The sequence below is a fragment of the Xenopus laevis genome, chromosome 7S (genome assembly GCF_017654675.1).
Source record: "Xenopus laevis strain J_2021 chromosome 7S, Xenopus_laevis_v10.1, whole genome shotgun sequence".
In the NCBI taxonomy this organism is placed as follows: Eukaryota; Metazoa; Chordata; class Amphibia; order Anura; family Pipidae; genus Xenopus; species Xenopus laevis.
The window spans coordinates 55,600,959-55,621,552 of NC_054384.1; the positions used below are offsets into that span (position 1 = coordinate 55,600,959).

The 20,594-nt window shown below is 40.6% G+C and overlaps 1 protein-coding gene across 4 annotated transcripts in view; it reads left to right on the top strand.

The window, feature by feature from the left end:
- igsf9b.S (immunoglobulin superfamily member 9B S homeolog) overlaps nt 1–13,170 on the top strand; it is a 108,058-nt gene extending 94,888 nt beyond the window's left edge. For all 4 annotated transcript variants that reach the window (XM_041571283.1, XM_018227681.2, XM_041571284.1 and 1 more), the window contains exon 20: nt 11,216–13,170. In XM_041571283.1, the coding sequence (XP_041427217.1) occupies nt 11,216–11,430 (215 nt within the window). In that variant the 3' untranslated portion in view covers nt 11,431–13,170. The remainder of the gene's footprint in view (nt 1–11,215) is intronic.
- The last annotated feature ends 7,424 nt before the right edge of the window (nt 13,171–20,594 follow it).

Sequence of the window (20,594 nt, forward strand, 5' to 3'; positions counted from 1 at the left end):
GAATGTGGCAACCCTAATTTCAACCAACTGTCAAGTTATGAGAAAAAAAACTAAAATAAAAATCTTTGTTCCTTTCAATTTTTGAAAGTATGTTTAAAAGTAAGTTTGCTTAAAAGTACTTGACTCAATTAACACATACTCAAGTGTTAATACATTTGTCCCATTAAGAAGCCTAAATGAGAGCACTTGAAAAAGCTCTAAATTAAAACTTAGGAGCTAAGATAATATGTGGCCAGTAGCTATCACATATTTGTTCAAAAAAGTCAAAGTAAGCTCTCACTGCTCACATGCAGCTAAGTTAGCATCATGTACAAGGTAATGTTTTATTATTGCAGTATGTACACTATAAAAGTACTTTTTACACGTATCTCTTGTGCTAGTCTAGTACCAGTTAATGTGCAGTATTATTTGTTTTAATATACTGCACATTCTCTGGTGCAAAAGATCCCTGGGAAAATTAAAAACAACCAGCACCAGCAATGTAAATTGCCCCAGACCCTCAGCATGTTTTACAAAAGAGGATTGCTGGTCCTGGGTAAGTAGTAAATGATTTCATTTACTGTGGGGCCTAGCAAACTGAAAGAGAAATTTTGTCCGAAGTACAGTATACTGTAAATTGAAAATTGCTTAAAATATAACGCCAACACCGTAGATTATACATTTTTTGTCAAATTTCCAAATTTCAATTATGGATGGTGATGTTAGTCGTGTGTGGCTTAAACCCAGCTTGTTAAATTCCTGAAGAATAGCTATTGTCCTGACTTCCACACACAGTTGTGAACTCACCACAGTGGCCCATATTTTGGTTATATAATCAATTTTTGGTCAATAATAATGGCTGAAATCAGCAGTACTGTATTTTGGAGGTCTTTGGGAATGAGTTTCAGAATAATATATGTCATACCTATCAGCTATATAGGGTACTTTAAACAATCACAAACATCTGAATTTCAAGTGAATATATAATGCATAATGTAACCCCTACTGTATTAAATATATATAGAAGTCACCAATGATTTACATGACTATTTAGAAGCACAACAGCTCAGGATGAATGCTTTTAAACAAGCCATGTAACTCCAAGGTAACTACTAGTATCTTAATAAGTTACAGTAGGGGTAACATTATTCATTATAATTTAATTCATAAGTACAAATTTTCATTTATTGTGTTTGCTGCCTTTTCTTCATGTTTTACACCATGACACCCTTCAGTGTGTTCACCTCCCTGCAGTCATTCTCTTTTTTGCCAAGTACCTTCTGTTTCTATTTCCTATGCTTTTTTCCCCTCCTCTCAATCTCACCTCCAATAGGAGACATCATTGGTGGCAAAATGTGACAGGGCAGCAGATTATCAAGAGCACAGAGGCAGAGTGAAAAGATTGGGGATAGGACAAATCCTCACAGATTTCATGTTTCTCCAGATCCTGCTGTAAGGATGCCACATCCTGGATTTATTTAATTGGGCTGCATAGTTTTGTGTCATCTACAAAAACTGTCCTCCCCTAAGTCATTAATTAAGTTAAATAAAAGTGGACCCAATAAAGAACCCTGTGCAACTCTATTAAGAACCTTACTCAAAGCAGAGAATGTACCATTAACAGCAACCCTCTGTACAGTTCCTATCTGTGTGCAAACAAGTAACAACATTATCAAGACTAAGGACAGACAGGGTCAGACTGGCCCAGCGGGACACCAGGAAAAAACCCGGTGGGCCCTGTCCCTCATGCCCCTCCTCAGGGCCAGGCCCCCTCTCACTATCTCCTGGCTCTACAAAAAGAATAACCATTTGCGGCGCAGTAGCGGCCCGGAGGGGGGGCCCTGGAAGGAGTTCTATATCAAATGCTTTGGAAAAATCCAAATTTTGTTGTAATAAAAATACCTGGTGGTCTAGTGGTACGGCGGCGTGAACGGCCGCCATGCCGCCGCGCTCCTGTTCTTGCCTCCAGCGACAGTGCCATCTTGGTTCCTTAGGGCGCAAGGTACAGGCGCGCTGGCGTGATTGCGCCAGCACGCATGACGCTTGCTTGGCGCGAAATTTGAACATATATAAGGCCCATTCTGTCTCCCAGTCAGTGCCCGTGATAGAATCTTGATTCTGGTGGTTCCTGAAGCCTTGTGCTGTCTGTTCCTGTGAAACTTGTATCTGTTATTCCTGTTTGATCCCTGCCTGTTCCTGACAATTCTGACATCTGAATCCTGACCTTTGCCTGCATCTCGACTACTCTTTCTGCCTGACCCCATCTGTTTGATTACCCGGTTTGACGCTTGCCTGCCTGACAATTCTTGATATCTGCCTGCCTCGACCCTGCCTGTCTGACGATTCTCTTGCCTGCTCCATTTGTACCGTGACCTTCGGCCCAAAAGACTCTGCTAACAGCCGTGCCCCTTTGCCAGCCAGAACACCTCGCTTGCACCCCTCGTTAAGTCCAGGTGGCACCCAAGTAAGCTGAGGGCTCCTCACGAAGCCCAACGGTGGTCACACTACTGGTGAAGCCGAGCCGAGACCAGGGTGCTTGTTCTGGTATCGGGTGCCGGCCGTGACATTATCACGGGCCATGGAGGACGAAAGTCACGCTGAAGCTGCTGCCGCTGCTGCTCCTCCAACTACCACCGAAGCGCTTCTTACTACTCTGTTACAGCGCTTGGAGGATCACGAACAGAAGCAAAATTACCTCCTGCAGGGTTTTCACAATCTAACCCGACAGCTGGAGGGTACACAAGCTTCGCAGCAGCAATCTGTTCCTGTTCCTGCACCTTCTGTGGGTTCTTATGCAAATTGGGGTAACTCATCTAAACCCCATGAACCAAAAATTGTGTTCCCTGAGAGATTCAGCGGGGATCGCACTAAATTTTTTGTCTTTAAAGAGGCATGCAAGTTATACCTTAGTTTCTTTCCTCATTCTTTCCAAACTGGTGAGGAGAAAGTAAGGTTCGTCATGACCCTGCTTTTGGGTGACCCCCAAATTTGGGCCCTCAGGCTGCCTTCCTCTGACCCTGCTCGTTATTCCCTAGACACTTTCTTTAACAGCATGGCAGTTCTTTACGATGACCCGGATCGTGCATCTTCTGCCGATACCGCGATTCGTAAGTTACGCCAAGGGAAAAGGGATGCGGAGGTGTACTGCACCGAATTCCGTAGGTGGGCAGTGGAGACTGGGTGGAATGATTTGGCTCTACGGAGTCAATTCCGTTTGGGGTTATCTGATTCTGTAAAAGATAGACTGGTTAATTACCCCTTGCCCTCTAACCTGGATGATCTCATGTCCCTCGCCATCCAGGTAGATAGAAGGCAAAGGGAGAGAAGGGGAGAGAGGAGTACAAACTTCTCTGGGGTTACTAATATAAGATCTAATGTGGTAACCAATGTAAAATCTTCTAACCCCTATGTGCCTCTACCTCAGGAGGAGCCTATGCAATTAGGCGTATCCCACCTGACTCCTGAGGAAAAGGCACGCAGGCATTCCCTGGGTCTTTGCATGTATTGTGGTGAAAAGGGACATTTTCTAAACCAATGCTTTAAGAGGCCGGGAAACTCTGAAGCCTAAATGGAGATGGGGAGCTCCATTTGGGTGCAGGAATTTCCTCTCCCCAATCTGCCTCTAAGGTTATGTTACCAGTCAAACTAACCTGGCCTACGGGTTCTGTCAGGGTGTCCGCTTTCGTGGATTCAGGGGCAGAGGGGAACTTTTTGGATGCTGCATTTGCAGCGAAACATAACATTCCATTGGTTCCTCTAAGTTCCCCCCTGAAAATTTGGGCAGTGGACAAAAGACCCCTAGGGTCGGGTATAGTGTCTAAGAAAACTATTTTTCTTTCTATGTCTGTTAATCATCTGCATGGTGAGGAGATAGCGTTGTACCTCATTGAGGGTGCTACTTCTCCTCTCATCTTGGGGTTACCATGGCTCCAGAGGCATAACCCTCTAACTGATTGGGTTTCAAAGAGGGTAGAGTGTGAGGGGGTCTGTATTCCTCAGGTAGTAGCTACTACCTCTCTAGAAGGGTTACCTGCAGCTTATGCTGAATTTGAGGATGTGTTCTCTAAAAAGGCTGCTGAAACCTTACCCCCACATCGGCCATACGATTGCCCAATTGATCTAACCCCAGGGTCTACACCTCCTCGTGGGAGAACCTACCCTCTTTCATTGCCAGAAGCCCAGGCTATGAAAGAGTATATTCGGGAAAACCTGGAAAGAGGCTTCATTCGGCCTTCCTGTTCCCCTGCTGGGGCTGGGTTTTTCTTTGTGGGGAAAAAAGATGGGGGTCTTCGTCCCTGTATTGACTATAGGGGTCTCAATAAGATCACCATTAAGAACCGCTATCCTCTTCCCTTGATCTCTGAGTTGTTTGATCAGATCAAGTATGCTAAGATTTATACTAAACTAGATCTTAGGGGGGCTTATAACCTCATTCGTATCAGGGAGGGGGATGAGTGGAAAACAGCGTTCAACACTAGGGATGGCCACTACGAATATTTGGTGATGCCATTCGGTCTTTGTAACGCCCCCGCAGTGTTCCAAGAATTTGTCAATGACATCTTTCGGGACCTGCTGGGGATATTCGTAGTGGTCTATCTTGATGACATTCTTATTTTCTCTTCTAATCTGGGTGAACACAGGAATCATGTCTGTGAGGTTTTACGTAGACTTAGAGAAAATAATCTGTATGCAAAACTTGAGAAGTGTACTTTTGAAGTTACCTCTGTTCAATTTTTGGGATTTAACATTTCTAACAGGGGTCTTGAGATGGATCCAGGGAAGGTGAGAGCTGTCCTGGAATGGACCCAACCCCTTTCTTTACGAGCAACCCAAAGATTCCTCGGTTTTGCAAATTATTACCGCCAATTCATCAAGAATTTTTCCCTGGTAGTTGCCCCAATCACCAACTTGACCAAAAAGGGTGCTGACCCTAGTATTTGGCCCCCAGAAGCAGTTCAAGCTTTCGAACGCCTCAAAAAAGAGTTCAGTTCTGCCCCTATTTTGCAGCATCCAGATACTGCCTTACCATTTATTGTGGAGGTAGATGCCTCTGAAGTGGGTGCTGGGGCAGTCCTTTCCCAAAGGCACCCGATAACCAACAAGTTACATCCCTGCGCCTTTTTCTCTAGGAAGTTTTCGCCTGCAGAGGCAAACTATGATATTGGGAACAGGGAATTGTTGGCTATCAAGTGGGCCTTTGAGGAATGGCGGCATTTACTTGAAGGGGCTAAACATATGGTAACAGTATATACAGACCATAAAAACGTGCTTTACATAGAATGGGCCACACGGCTAAACCCTAGGCAAGCTAGATGGGCATTGTTCTTCACCAGGTTTAACTTTTCTTTAACATACAGGCCTGGATCTAAAAACACCAAAGCTGATGCACTCTCTAGGAGTTTTGAATCTACCTCCTCTGACTGTAGTGAGTGCATCCCCATCATTCCTAGGGAGTTGATTGTAGCCGCATTGGATTCTGTCCTCTCCACCTTGTTGTCCCCTGTCCAATCTTCTGCTCCAGCAGACACTCCCGCTGGGAGAATGTTTGTGCCTGAGGAGCTGAGGGAACAAGTTCTCGAAGAGGTTCATAACTCCAAAATGGCTGGGCATCCTGGCATTGCCAAAACTATTTCTTCGTTAGCCCGTCATGTGTGGTGGCCTTCTTTTAAACAGGATGCTAAGGTTTTCGTAAATTTTTGTCCAATTTGTATAAGGTCTAAATCCTCTCGTCAATTGTCGCAAGGTCTGTTAAATCCGTTACCAATCCCTGAGAGGCCATGGTCCCATCTTTCAATGGATTTCATTGTAGATCTGCCTCCCTCTCAGGGTAAAACTGTAATTTGGGTGGTGGTGGATAGGTTTAGTAAGATGAGCCATTTTGTTTCCCTTCCACACCTCCCTTCTGCCAAAACCTTAGCCGATCTGTTTATCTCTCATATTTTCAGGTTACATGGCTTTCCTGTTAACATTGTGTCTGACAGAGGTGTTCAGTTAGTCTCGAAGTTTTGGAGAGCTTTCTGCTCTTTAATTGGAGTTGATTTATCCTTCTCTACAGCTTACCATCCCCAAACCAACGGACAAACTGAAAGAGTGAATCAATCCCTGGAGCAATATCTCAGGTGTTATGTATCTGATAACCAGTCCTCTTGGGCTGAATTGTTGCCCTGGGCAGAGTTTGCCTACAATAATGCCACTCACTCCTCTTCGGGGGAGTCTCCTTTCTTTATTGTAAATGGGCTACATCCAAAAGCATTTTCTTTTTCTGATTTAGATTCCTCTGTACCCTCTGCTAATTCCTCTGTCAATCATTTTTCGAAAATTTGGTCCCAAGTTCATCATTCTCTTTCTGCAGCTTCCTCTGCTCAAAAGAAAGCTGCAGATAGATCTCGTAGAGAGGCTCCTCCGTACAAGGTGGGAGATTCTGTTTGGCTATCTACCAAAAATATTAAGTTGAAGTTCCCCTCTCTCAAACTGGGGCCCAGTTCCATTGGTCCATACCCAATAGCTGAAATAATCAATTCCTCTTCTGTTCGTCTCCAATTACCTGCAGAGTTTAAAATATCTAATTATTTTCATGTCTCTCTCCTAAAACCAGCCACTCAAGTCCGTCATATTCCTGTTCCTCCCCCAGTGTTAGTCGAAGGTCAGCCTGAATTTGAGATCCAGGAGTTCCTTGATTCTCGTTTCGTACGGGGTAAGCTCCAGTATCTTATTAAGTGGAAGGGCTATGGCTCTGAGGAGAACTCCTGGGTCTCAGTCAAAGACATCAAGGCTGATCAACTCAGAAAGAAATTCCATCAAAAAAATTATTTCTTAAAGGTACAGGCGCGCTGGCGTGATTGGCGCGCTGGCGTGATTGCGCCAGCACGCATGACGCTCGCTTGGCGAGAAATTTGAACATATATAAGGCCCATTCTGTCTCCCAGTCAGTGCCCGTGATAGAATCTTGATTCGGGTGGTTCCTGAAGCCTTGTGCTGTCTGTTCCTGTGAAACTTGTATCTGTTATTCCGGTTTGATCCCTGCCTGTTCCTGACAATTCTGACATCCGAATCCTGACCTTTGCCTGCATCTCGACTACTCTTTCTGCCTGACCCCATCTGTTTGATTACCCGGTTTGACCCTTGCCTGCCTGACGATTCTTGATATCTGCCTGCCTCGACCCTGCCTGTCTGACGATTCTCTTTCCTGCTCCATTTGTACCGTGACCTTCGGCCCAAAAGACTCTGCTAACAGCCGTGCCTCTTTGCCAGCCAGAACACCTCGCCTTGCACCCCTCGTTAAGTCCAGGTGGCACCCAAGTAAGCTGAGGGCTCCTCCCGAAGCCCAATGGTGGTCACACTACTGGTGAAGCCGAGCCGAGACCAGGGTGCTTGGCACTTGTTCTGGTATCGGGTGCCGCCCGTGACATTTGTTGCCCCAATATTTGCTTTTTGCAATAAATGAGTTAACATTATTGTCACTGTGCTACTTGTACATTTGCTGTACATCTGGGTCATTAGACATCACTTGATCCAGTGTAGCATGATTTCTGGTTGGTTCATCAACAAGTGGTGATGAAAATTTAATGTAACCAGTTGATAAAATAGTTCCCATTTGGCTTTCTGGCAAGTACTGTTGCTTCAGTCAATATCCCTCATTTTCAAGTAGTGATGAATACTATAGAGGCTGCTCTCAATTTGGGCAAAATGGGATTTGCTTTCTTTACAGATTACACCTTTATTGGAGCACCCTGTAGAGACTCCCTGTTTTGAGTCTGGGTTACACAAATATGAGGTTGTCGTGTCTTAATGGTCTATCCCCAGAAGCACAGTAGGATGTGGACAACCATCCTCAGCTCAGTCTTTACATGGGAACAGATGAACTGCAGTTCCCTGTGAGGGCTACCTAGCTGCTGATTGGCTGTCATCCTGCAGTGCAAAATACAGACAAAATAAAGACAGCAAGTAGTGGAATGGCTAACTTGTTCTATCTAGGTAAAAAAATTAAGTTGAAGTTCCCCTCTCTCAAACTGGGGCCCAGTTCCATTGGTCCATACCCAATAGCTGAAATAATCAATTCCTCTTCTGTTCGTCTCCAATTACCTGCAGAGTTTAAAATATCTAATTCTTTTCATGTCTCTCTCCTAAAACCAGCCACTCAAGTCCGTCATATTCCTGTTCCTCCCCCAGTGTTAGTCGAAGGTCAGCCTGAATTTGAGATCCAGGAGTTCCTTGATTCTCGTTTCGTACGGGGTAAGCTCCAGTATCTTATTAAGTGGAAGGGCTATGGCTCTGAGGAGAACTCCTGGGTCTTAGTCAAAGACATCAAGGCTGATCAACTCAGAAAGAAATTCCATCAAAAAAATTATTTCTTAAAGGTACAGGCGCGCTGGCGTGATTGGCACGCTGGCGTGATTGCGCCAGCACGCATGACGCTCGCTTGGCGAGAAATTTGAACATATATAAGGCCCATTCTGTCTCCCAGTCAGTGCCCGTGATAGAATCTTGATTCTGGTGGTTCCTGAAGCCTTGTGCTGTCTGTTCCTGTGAAACTTGTATCTGTTATTCCGGTTTGATCCCTGCCTGTTCCTGACAATTCTGACATCCGAATCCTGACCTTTGCCTGCATCTCGACTACTCTTTCTGCCTGACCCCATCTGTTTGATTACCCGGTTTGACCCTTGCCTGCCTGAAGATTCTTGATATCTGCCTGCCTCGACCCTGCCTGTCTGACGATTCTCTTTCCTGCTCCATTTGTACCGTGACCTTCGGCCCAAAAGACTCTGCTAACAGCCGTGCCTCTTTGCCAGCCAGAACACCTCGCCTTGCACCCCTCGTTAAGTCCAGGTGGCACCCAAGTAAGCTGAGGGCTCCTCCCGAAGCCCAATGGTGGTCACACTACTGGTGAAGCCGAGCCGAGACCAGGGTGCTTGGCACTTGTTCTGGTATCGGGTGCCGCCCGTGACATTTGTTGCCCCAATATTTGCTTTTTGCAATAAATGAGTTAACATTATTGTCACTGTGCTACTTGTACATTTGCTGTACATCTGGGTCATTAGACATCACTTAATCCAGTGTAGCATGATTTCTGGTTGGTTCATCAACAAGTGGTGATGAAAATTTAATGTAACCAGTTGATAAAATAGTTCCCATTTGGCTTTCTGGCAAGTACTGTTGCTTCAGTCAATATCCCTCATTTTCAAGTAGTGATGAATACTATAGAGGCTGCTCTCAATTTGGGCAAAATGGGATTTGCTTTCTTTACAGATTACACCTTTATTGGAGCACCCTGTAGAGACTCCCTGTTTTGAGTCTGGGTTACACAAATATGAGGTTGTCTTGTCTTAATGGTCTATCCCCAGAAGCACAGTAGGATGTGGACAACCATCCTCAGCTCAGTCTTTACATGGGAACAGATGAACTGCAGTTCCCTGTGAGGGCTACCTAGCTGCTGATTGGCTGTCATCCTGCAGTGCAAAATACAGACAAAATAAAGACAGCAAGTAGTGGAATGGCTAACTTGTTCTACCTAGGTATTTGAGGAAATTTTCATTAAAGTACCTGTAGTATAAAGGCAACTTTAAGAAAGAATTACTTTTATTTTCGGAATTGTACAATGCATTTACATATACTTGTTACTCTCTTGAAACTCTAGGCCTGAGTTATTATTACTCAATAAATTGTTACCACTCAAACAAAATTCTGAGCACTTTAGGTGTAAACAATTTATTTTCTACTTGTTATACTAATTTATTCAGATAATAATTGTCCAAATCCTTTCTCTCCATGTGCAAAACATATTTATGTTTCATAAATCAGCCTCTATATGTTCCATTTAGAGTTGTCATCTTTTCTGGAAAAAAAAAATCTGCCTTCTTTTTTTTTTTATTTTTAGCATTCTGCCTACTAATAATGTTACATAAAGCATAATTTTTGCTGGCCAGGTCAGTAAAATACCAGTCAGGTGGCAAACATAGTTTCCTTTAAAAAAATAATTAAAAGTATGATTTGGGCACTTGACCTGCCTTTGGAAAGTGTCACATGACTGAAGAAATAGTGTATATCTTCTTGTGTTGATTGGCATGATTAACTAAATAATTAATGTTGCGCCATTTAATGTTGGGGAACTCTGAAACCACCACCACCTCCGGACCAGGCAGTACATAGTTACATAGTTAATTTGGCGTGAAAAAAGACCAAAGTCCATCAAGTTCAACCCCTCAAAATGAAACCCAGCATCCATACATACACATACTCACATAAACTATATATACCAATATGTATACTAATTGTATATTTTAGTATCACAGTAGCTTTGGATGTTATGCTTGTCCAAAAAACATCCAATCCCCTCTTAAAAACATTAACAGAATGAGCCATCAAACCATGATCCAGCAGTGAATTCCACAACCTCATTGTCCTCACTGTGAAGAACCACCTACGCTGCTTTAAATGAAAGTTCTTTTCCTCTAGTCTAAAGTGGTGGTCTCTGGTGCAGTGTTCCTTTTTAAGGGAAAAATGTTCCATGATATTTGTCTTCAATGCTCTCTAATTTACATGTATAATGTAATCATGTCGTCTCGTAGCTCCAGTGTTCCCTCAGTGCTATGCATCAATCACCGCAGTTGAGTTGCACTGAAAGAATAGGGTGCACAAGTCATTTTACATAACCAACACCAGAAGGGATACACACAAACACAGGAAATGACACCAGACAGACTATAATAAAATATTTGGCTCAATTGTACCTGATATGCAGCGAAGTGCACAAGCAGTTCAATTAATTTTGGTGACTCAGAAGTAATTGTGGTAGATCTATTGTAATTGAGCCATGTGCATTTTCCCAGTGCGACCACAAGGATGTTGGAATTATGGGGGAAAAAATACGCCAATAACCCTTTGCTCACTGCACTTGTGGACATTCACATGCCCTTATATCTTCAAATGACATGAACTAGGTGTAACCAATACGAAAAGGAAATATTGCTACTGCAATACTTCCTTTAGAAAAAGGGGCCCTTCACCATCTTTCCACTGAAAGTCTGTCTGCTTTATCCTTCCAGTGACTTTGTCTTCGAGCAACTAATATCCATGAAACATGTTTATATGTTGCATCTAGTTTACAGCTAATAACTTATGTCATAGTTTGTAAAGCAAGTATTTAGGCAATGTTCTGTAGTTAAAATTTGGTATGTGATGTAATTTGCAATAGAGTGTGTTCTTGTGCAGTCATGTAGGTCATGCTTTATCATTCCAGATGAATTCACCTCACAGGTTCACCAGCCATCCCCAGCCGTTTATATGGACACTCGCTGCATGCGAAGGAAGAAACGTCCCACACGACAGGACCCACTATCCCGTCTCTCTGCTTTGAGGAATGAGCTATGCCACCGTTCACTGTCTGATGACCGGGCTGCCATTCTGACCAGCACCGAGCCTGATGACTCCAGCGGCCATGCCACACTTCTGTGACCATTCCTAGAGAGAGGCCTGGTTCTTACACCCTTTCTAACTCTTGGTGCTGATACTCCCTTTCTCTGAAAAGACCTGATACAAAATCGTGAGCAGCGAGTCATGTGTTCATTGCCTACCTCACCAACCTCTGTGTGTGCTGAGGATAAACTCATGCCTCACGTCTTGTAGCAATGTACAGTGTTAACTCTGAAAACTGGTAGATATAAGGATATATTAATTGGTCACAGTTCAGCACTATGTAGGGTGTGACTATAGCACAGATTGGGATCTCATAGCTCAGCTTCTTATATAGTTTTTGTACCCTTTACATGAGAGGCAAGAGTAAGGATCATGTGGAACTATCATACAGTATCTCCATTGCATCCACTGTGTATGTAACATACATGTATACATACATATATTGTGATATTTCACTGTGTGTATGTATTCATATATGGTATTTACAGTATGTTATCACAGAGGCACATTTTTATTTATTCAGCATATAACTGGTAACACAGTTGTGTCCGATAAAAAAAAAATAGATTAGTTTAAAGAAAATGAACAGAACAAAACGTTAATTATTTGCCTATATTATCTGTAGGCATGCCTGGTTACATTGGCAGGAAGAGGAAGAATTACAAATTAAAATATTTATTTTTTCAGATGCAAAGTTGAATAAGCTTGGTATCACCATATTTTTATGTTATTTTCAATTTTACACAGTTCTGGTTTTACACTGAGTTCAAATAGGACCATGTACAAGACTTTAAATCTTTTGAATGATCGGTAAAACCACCACTGCCAATGACCTTTACTTGAATTTAAATCATGGTTCTTACCACAGGCTTTTACCCTATTGTTATTACTTTACAAAGATTAGTCCTTGCAGTCAAAAATGTAAATGTAAAAAAACATGGAGAGCATGGGATTTAAGATTGTGTTGGGCAGTGCAAGCAATAATTTCATGATTTAGATTTAATTTTTGTAATAATCCTTAACCAACAAGGACAAAGCTACATTCCCATTATTGACACCTTACTTAAACTCAACATCGCCCCTGCTATTGTAGTAAGGTGCTCACATGTGAGTAATGCTTAGAAGCCATCAGTTTAACCTGGCTATCATTGCTGTGCAGCTCCTGTATGCCTTGTTGCCTTACTCAACTGCTAGAGATGACCACATGCCTTGGAGGGGAATAAAAGTCCAGATAAAAACTATTTAAACCTCTTTAAAAATAACATCAGAATATTAAAAGAGAACATGATATCTTGATTGTTATCCCTCCACTCTTGTGTCTGTGCCAATGAAATCAAGAGAAATCATGTGCCTCTCTGTGTCATTTAACATCAGAAACACCAATCTGTGACTTCTTTTTATTACCTTCAACAACCTTCATGTTAATTGTTTGAGTATTTTATAGAAGCAATCTCAGTTAACAGGAAAGCTGATCACACAATGTGGGAAGGTAGACAGGGGCTGGAATTAATACATTTACATGGTGCTTTCTGGAACTTTTTATGTTCCCCGGCTTTTCTTTTTGGTATACCTGATAATTTGGCAATGGATAGCGTATGGGTAATTTTGCAAGTATCTTTAGAATTTTGTAAAGGGAATGGTGCATTAGCTAATACTATTATGGATGATTATTTTTAGGAATTTACAATATATTCAAGAGTGGAAATATACTGCTTGCTTTTTCTATTCTAGCCAAACCTTATAATTCCAAAATTAAACATACAGAACATTTTTATTTCAGTCTTGTCATGACTACTGTATTTTTATGAAATAGTCACAGAGGTATATTGATGATTTAAGTTTAAAATATGTGTATATATATAGGTATATATATATATCTATATATATATATATATATATATGTATGTATATATATATATGTGTGTGTGTGTGTGTGTGTGTGTGTATGTGTATATATATATATATATATATATATATATATATATATATATATATATATATATATATATATACAGTATATAGTGGGGGTCAGTATTATTCACCAGATTATCTTAAATTAAATTTGGAGACCCTGGGCATGTTGTCAGCAACTGCATCCAACTTTTTTATTCACCAGTTGGAGAGCCCTGCAATAAAATAAATGGATATATATAGCCACACCCATTACTTTGACAAGGAATTAGCATGTATATAGAACTCTTATAGAGGTATGTGATTTCATAAGAGCTCATATATACGGCTCATAAGAAGCAAAAGTGGATCGGAGAATTGCTCCTGTTAAACTGCACACTGCACCTACCCAAGCCCATCTGTACAAGCACTGATGCTACATTAGTGCACAGATTATTGCAGCTCTATACCTTACCTAGAATAGGTGGAAATTATAGGACTCCCTATCCATTTTGTGTCCCTCCACTGTTGCTCCACTTAAAACTCATAGTTGTGAAGGGCATATAAGTGTGTGCCTCTGTGTTGACCTTTGCTTTGGATACATGGCATATTCTAAAATTGGTGCAAGAAAAAGTTGCAACAAAATTGCAACCTGCGCAAACAAAAAACATGGTTCGGTTGTTAAAAGGGACCATCTGCCATTGACTTCTACATGATTTTGACAGGTTTTAGCTGAGTATTTTCGGATTTGAATTTTTAGCAGCAAAAAACGATTTTGTGTTTAAAACACTGCAAATACCTGCACAAGTATTTTCTGAAAACTTGAATAGTCAGGATGTATTCAAAGAATAAATAACGAGAAAACTCACAAAAAAAAAATCAGAGCAAATAAAAGCTCGGGAGGTTCTATAGAAGTCAGTGTCAATACTCTCAATCAATTTTATCTTTCTTTATTTTAAAACATGGGTGTTTTTATTGAAAATTAATGAAACAATTTGATTCTTGCTGGTGTACAACTTCTTGCTCTTGAACAAAACACAAACTCCACTCTTTGGTTCAAATTTGTTTCTTAAATTACCCAAAAGTCAAAAAAAGTTGCAGTTTTCACTGATTTATTTTTGCACTATTTTTGCCTGTATGGGCCATCAAGAAAAAACAGCATGTTGAGTAGTATTCTGTATTCATCATTGTTTTTGACACAACTACCCTAAAAATCCTCCCATCTCAGACCCTCTAAGCTATGTTATATATCTCATAAACCAGTACAGCAGTTTTCATAGCACACAGAGGATATTTTTAACTAGATAGACTATATGGTGGAGCAGAAAGTTGGCAGCTGTGGCTGCACTTAGATGCTAAATTTGGCAGTGTAGGTGCATAGTTTAATTAAAGGATAACAGAAGTAACAAATGTGCAGTGGGGAATAATGATGCTTCATATTTAAGAAGAAGCTCTCACCATTCATTATTGCAATTTCGACTAGACCTTACTTGTATTGACTAGTGTAAAGGCAATGGCCCACAAGGATACTTCTCAGCTATTGCAGCACTCTAACACAATGGAAAGTTAAATACTTTGGGGCCAATATATCATTAATCAGTATATTTTGCAGATAAATACTATATAATGCTAGTGTGACCAAACATCATAGTAACGACTGCAAATATATATGTGTGTGTGTATTGCAATCCACTTGGGTTTTCAATCAGAAAAGTGGCTAATTTTATTTCTAAATCACATTTACATCTTTCTTCTTCTACAGTGGTGTGAAAAACTATTTGCCCCCTTCTTGATTTCTTATTCTTTTGCATGTTTGTCACACTTAAATGTTTCTGCTCATCAAAAACCGTTAACTATTAGTCAAAGATAACATAATTGAACACAAAATGCAGTTTTTAAATGAAGGTTTACGTTATTAAGGGAGAAAAAAAACTCCAAATCTACATGGGCCTGTGTGAAAAAGTGATTGCCCCCCTTGTTAAAAAATAACTTAACTGTGGTTTATCACACCTGAGTTCAATTTCAAAGGTTATAAAGCCATTTCTAAAGCTTTGGGACTCCAGCGAACCACAGTGAGAGCCATTATCCACAAATGGCAAAAACATGGAACAGTGGTGAACCTTCCCAGGAGTGGCCGGCCGACCAAAATTACCCCAAGAGCGCAGAGACAACTCATCCGAGAGGCCACAAAAGACCCCAGGACAACATCTAAAGAACTGCAGGCCTCACTTGCCTCAATTAAGGTCAGTGTTCACGACTCCACCATAAGAAAGAGACTGGGCAAAAACGGCCTGCATGGCAGATTTCCAAAGCGCAAACCACTTTTAAGCAAAAAGAACATTAAGGCTCGTCTCAATTTTGCTAAAAAACATCTCAATGATTGCCAAGACTTATGGGAAAATACCTTGTGGACCGACGAGACAAAAGTTGAACTTTTTGGAAGGGGCGCGTCCCGTTACATCTGGCGTAAAAGTAACACAGCATTTCAGAAAAAGAACATCATACCAACAGTAAAATATGGTGGTGGTAGTGTGATGGTCTGGGGTTGTTTTGCTGCTTCAGGACCTGGAAGACTTGCTGTGATAGATGGAACCATGAATTCTACTGTCTATCAAAAAATCCTGAAGGAGAATGTCCGGCCATCTGTTCGTCAACTCAAGCTGAAGCGATCTTGGGTGCTGCAGCAGGACAATGACCCAAAACACACCAGCAAATCCACCTCTGAATGGCTGAAGAAAAACAAAATGAAGACTTTGGAGTGGACTAGTCAAAGTCCTGACCTGAATCCTATTGAGATGTTGTGGCATGACCTTAAAAAGGCGGTTCATGCTAGAAAACCCTCAAATAAAGCTGAATTACAACAATTCTGCAAAGATGAGTGGGCCAAAATTCCTCCAGAGCGCTGTAAAAGACTCGTTGCAAGTTATTGCAAACGCTTGATTGCAGTTATTGCTGCTAAGGGTGGCCCAACCAGGGGCTTTATTATTTCTCCCTAAATAATAAAAACCCTCATTTAAAAACTGCATTTTGTGTTTACTTGTGTTATCTTTGACTAATAGTTAAATGTGTTTGATGATCAGAAACATTTTGTGTGACAAACATGCAAAAGAATAAGAAATCAGGAAGGGGGCAAATAGTTTTTCACACCACTGTATATCAGATAATTCATGATTATTGTTGCTCCCAGTGCATGCATTTATAGAGATTTTGTTAAAAGGCATTATAGAGATTTTGTTTGCACCATTTTAGATGTTATTTTAAATATATGTTGTAGAAGCATGGTGAATTTAAGAGAATAGCTGTGTTTGCCATGGTGCAACAGGCATGACAGTGTTGGTCCAAGCATGTTCTTCTGTGAACTTCAGGGGCGGAACTACTGGGGGAGCAGGGGTTGCGAGGGGGCCAGGGCCCGCACCCCCTCAGGGCCCCCCGGCAGTCCGCGCACCGCGCATATCCCGGCCAGTTCCGGGTTTACGGAGGGGGGCGGGGGGCCCGGCTGCGCGTCCTGTGCCAGGGCCCGCCCCCCTCTAGTTCAGTTTCTGGTGAACTTTGTTACAAGGTACTAATTCCAGGGGCTCTTAGCTCTGCAGTGGCAGGTAAATGACCTTATGCCCTTTATGGTGCTCTATTATAATCTATCCAGTAACTGGGGGACTTATATCACATGGAGACATTTTAGGTTGGCTGCACAAATCTCATCTTGCTGCTGTTTATCACAAACATTTAGTATTAGTTAGAATCAGGCATTTTAAGAACCAGCAATAATATCAGCCTGAGTTCTAAAGGGGAACATTTGCACTAGTCAAGCTGGCAATAACACTTGAATATATGTAGACTCTTCAAGCATGGGGTATTAGTTACCTTGTCTGATGGGTCTTGTAAACATTGCACCATGTGGGAGAACAGGCTATTTTCTTATACATGAACTTTAACTCAGGTGGTTATAACCAGGGGTGGTTCAAACGGGGAACCTGTTACTACTGCATGCTTAGCAGGTGCCCTGAAAGTATATTCTGTTTTAGGAGCAGGACCCATTAACTTACAACGTCTACCACAGATTATAAATTAGAACACTGTAAAACATTGAGAACAATTTCTCTGCCAGCAGAATCCATTATGGCATTGGTTGTTTTTACCAAACCCCTATGCGCTAAAAAAGCTTAATAACGTTATTCTTAAAGGGTTTCTTTAAAGGGTCTTATGACTTTTCCATTGCATGGTCTGTATTTTTATACCTGCATTAAAACTCAAATTACACCTATAAACACATGCACACACACATGTTCACAATGAAATTATTTATGCCGCATGCATAAATAATGCAGTGTTTACTGTCTAGTAGTGGAAACTTTCTATTCACTTAACTAGCATGATACAACAATGTTTATTATTACTACTGTTTGTATATTGCCAATATGTTCTGCAGGGTTCTACAGATATTATTTATCATTCACATCAGTACCTGCCTCAGCAGACCTTCTACTTAACAGCGGTGATATTTAAATATTTACAATCTTATATGAGCGCATAATAATAATCATATAGTGTAGTATGTTCAACTAATTATAACACCACAAAGTTTAAGTGATTATGAAGGTTACACTAAGGGGGTTATTTATTAAAGTCCGAATGACAAAAACGCAAAAAAGTCTAGTTTTTTTTACTATGAAATCTAAATTTTTAGTTTAAACAATGTCAAATTTTTTAGGCAAAAATCAAAAAAAATATGAGTTTTCGGGCAGAAAAAAATGTGTACGATTCAAAATTTCATATGCTTTTCAAGTTTTTTCTAGTTTTTGCCGTACTGGAATTTTTTGGGAAAATGTATTGATAAGAGGTAATAAACAGTGCAGATCGGATGGAGTATACTTCAGAAAATAATGAGATAAATTCGATTTAGATTTTGATAAATAACCCCCTTAATGTATAACCTTCCAAATAAAGTATATAGATCCTCCACCAATCATATGCTAAGCATGCCTACTAAGAGTAAGGCTAAAGGTAAATTATTGGTTTAAAAATGTAAGCTCATTCTCAAACTCTTGCAACAGTGGCCTATTTACAAAAGGTGTGCAAAATAGCATTTCAATACACCATGGGGTCAGATTCACTAAGGGTCGAATTTCGAAGTAAAAAATACTTCGAAATTCGACCCTCGAATTGAAATCCTTCGACTTCGAATATCGAAGTCGAAGGATTTAGCGCTAAACGTTCGTTCGATCGATCGAAGGATTTTTCGTTCGATCGAACGATTAAGTCCTTCGAATCGAACGATTCGAAGGATTTTAATCCAACGATCGAAGGAAAATCCTTCGATCAAAAAAAGTTTAGCAAGCCTATGGGGACCTTCCCCATAGGCTAACATTGACTTCGGTAGGTTTTATCTATAAGTAGGGGGTCGAAGTTTTTTTTAAAGGGAAAGTACTTCGACTATCGAATGGTCGAATAGTCGAACGATTTTTCGTTCGAAACGTTCGAATCGAAGTCGAAGGTCGAAGTAGCCCATTCGATGGTCGAAGTACCCAAAAAATACTTTGAAATTCGAAGTATTTTTCATTCGAATCCTTCACTCGAGCTTAGTGAATCGGCCCCCATACATCTCCTCTGAAATCTAAGGATTATTTCTAAAGCTGTGTAATGCTTTTAATGCAAAGGTGTAGCCGAGTGTAAAGCTATGGCAGAACTTTGTACACAGTAATTTACAGAACTTTTTAATGCTGCCTAAATTTGTCCCATTGATGTTAATGGTTCTCCAGTGGTGTAAAATAATAACTTCAGGGTTAAAGAACCTTTTAATAAAAATGGCATTTAGCTTTTTATTATTTTGAATATAAGGACATTAACAGACTTTCAGAAATACACCGAGCATGTTACATGATTTATTTTCCTGGGCTGGGGGTGGCACAATCCTTCCATAGGCTTATAACAAATGAAAACAGGACTTCAGCCTATGGAAGGATCGCTCTGCTCCCAGCCCAGCGTTACTGAAACAACCACAGAAGATCCATTAGCAGTGTCATAGGGTCAGCTTTACAAAGGTTTGTGGGCCTGACGGCGGCTTTGGGGGCTTTTAGAGGAAAATATTCAGCGTGCAGCACCTCCTTGATGCGGACACAATCCTATTATTTTTATAGGAACGTGGCAGTATTGATTTAAGAAATCACTAGAAGATGTGCAATAAATCACATATGCTAGCAATATACTGTGCAATCCAAAGGCATTTCCACCCACATCTAACACTGTGGCAAATATAGACATAATTTGCATGAGGGTGCAGTGTATATAAATCACACCAAAAACCAACAACAAATACACCAACTTTACAATTGTATAAACAAGTAAAACAGCAATTTAATATCCATCTAATATAAAATGTTAGCATTAAAATTCTATTTTTAGTTCTCAGTTTTGTTAATTTTTTTTGCTTTTTGTGAAGTTTATCCCACTTATATGACATTACCCCATTCATTTTATTATTAAAGACAAAAACAAATGTACTTTATCTCACTGAAATTCAGATTCTTTTTCAATGTTGGTTAAAAAAGCCCTATGTTTAAAAATGTTTTGAAAGCTTGGCAAAATCCAAAAGTAGTTTTTAGTAAAACTTTTACACAGCACAGCAAATGTTAGTTTCTTCGTTCTAATATATTCATAGTAGTAGTCACTTTAAATTTATATAGTGTGCTAATATTAGATTACCTTGTGAAGCCACAAAAAAGTGTTAGTGAATAAAGGCTTACATTTGGTAAAATATTACTGTCTATAGTTTTCCCTGGGTAGGCAGGTAATCCATCTTAAACATCAGTGATAGCCAAAGCCGGTTGTTCAGTTGTTGGACACATCTCAGCAGTCCAACCTTTTCCACCAGAAATATAAGTAGGATGCTGGATGCCCATTGTTTGCCTTTCATTAAATTGCAGAAATATAGAATAGATATACTACATTTTTCTAGGGGGCACATTTACTTTGAATTTCGAAGTATTTTTTTGGCTACTTCGACCATCGAATTGGCTACTTTGATGGCTAAGATTCAAACTAAAAATCGTTCGACTATTCGACCATTCGATAGTCGCAGTCTCTTTAAAAAAAACTTCAACCATCTACTTCGCCACCTAAAACCTACCGAGGTACAATGTTAGCCTATGGGGAAGGAAAATCGTTCGATCAATGAATTAAAATCCTTCAAATCGTTCAAAGGATTTCATCGAATTAAGGTAAATCCTTCAACTTTGATATTCGAAGTCGAAGGATTTTACTTTGACAGTCGTTATTCGTTAATTAACCCTCGTTATTCGACCAATAGTAAATGTGTC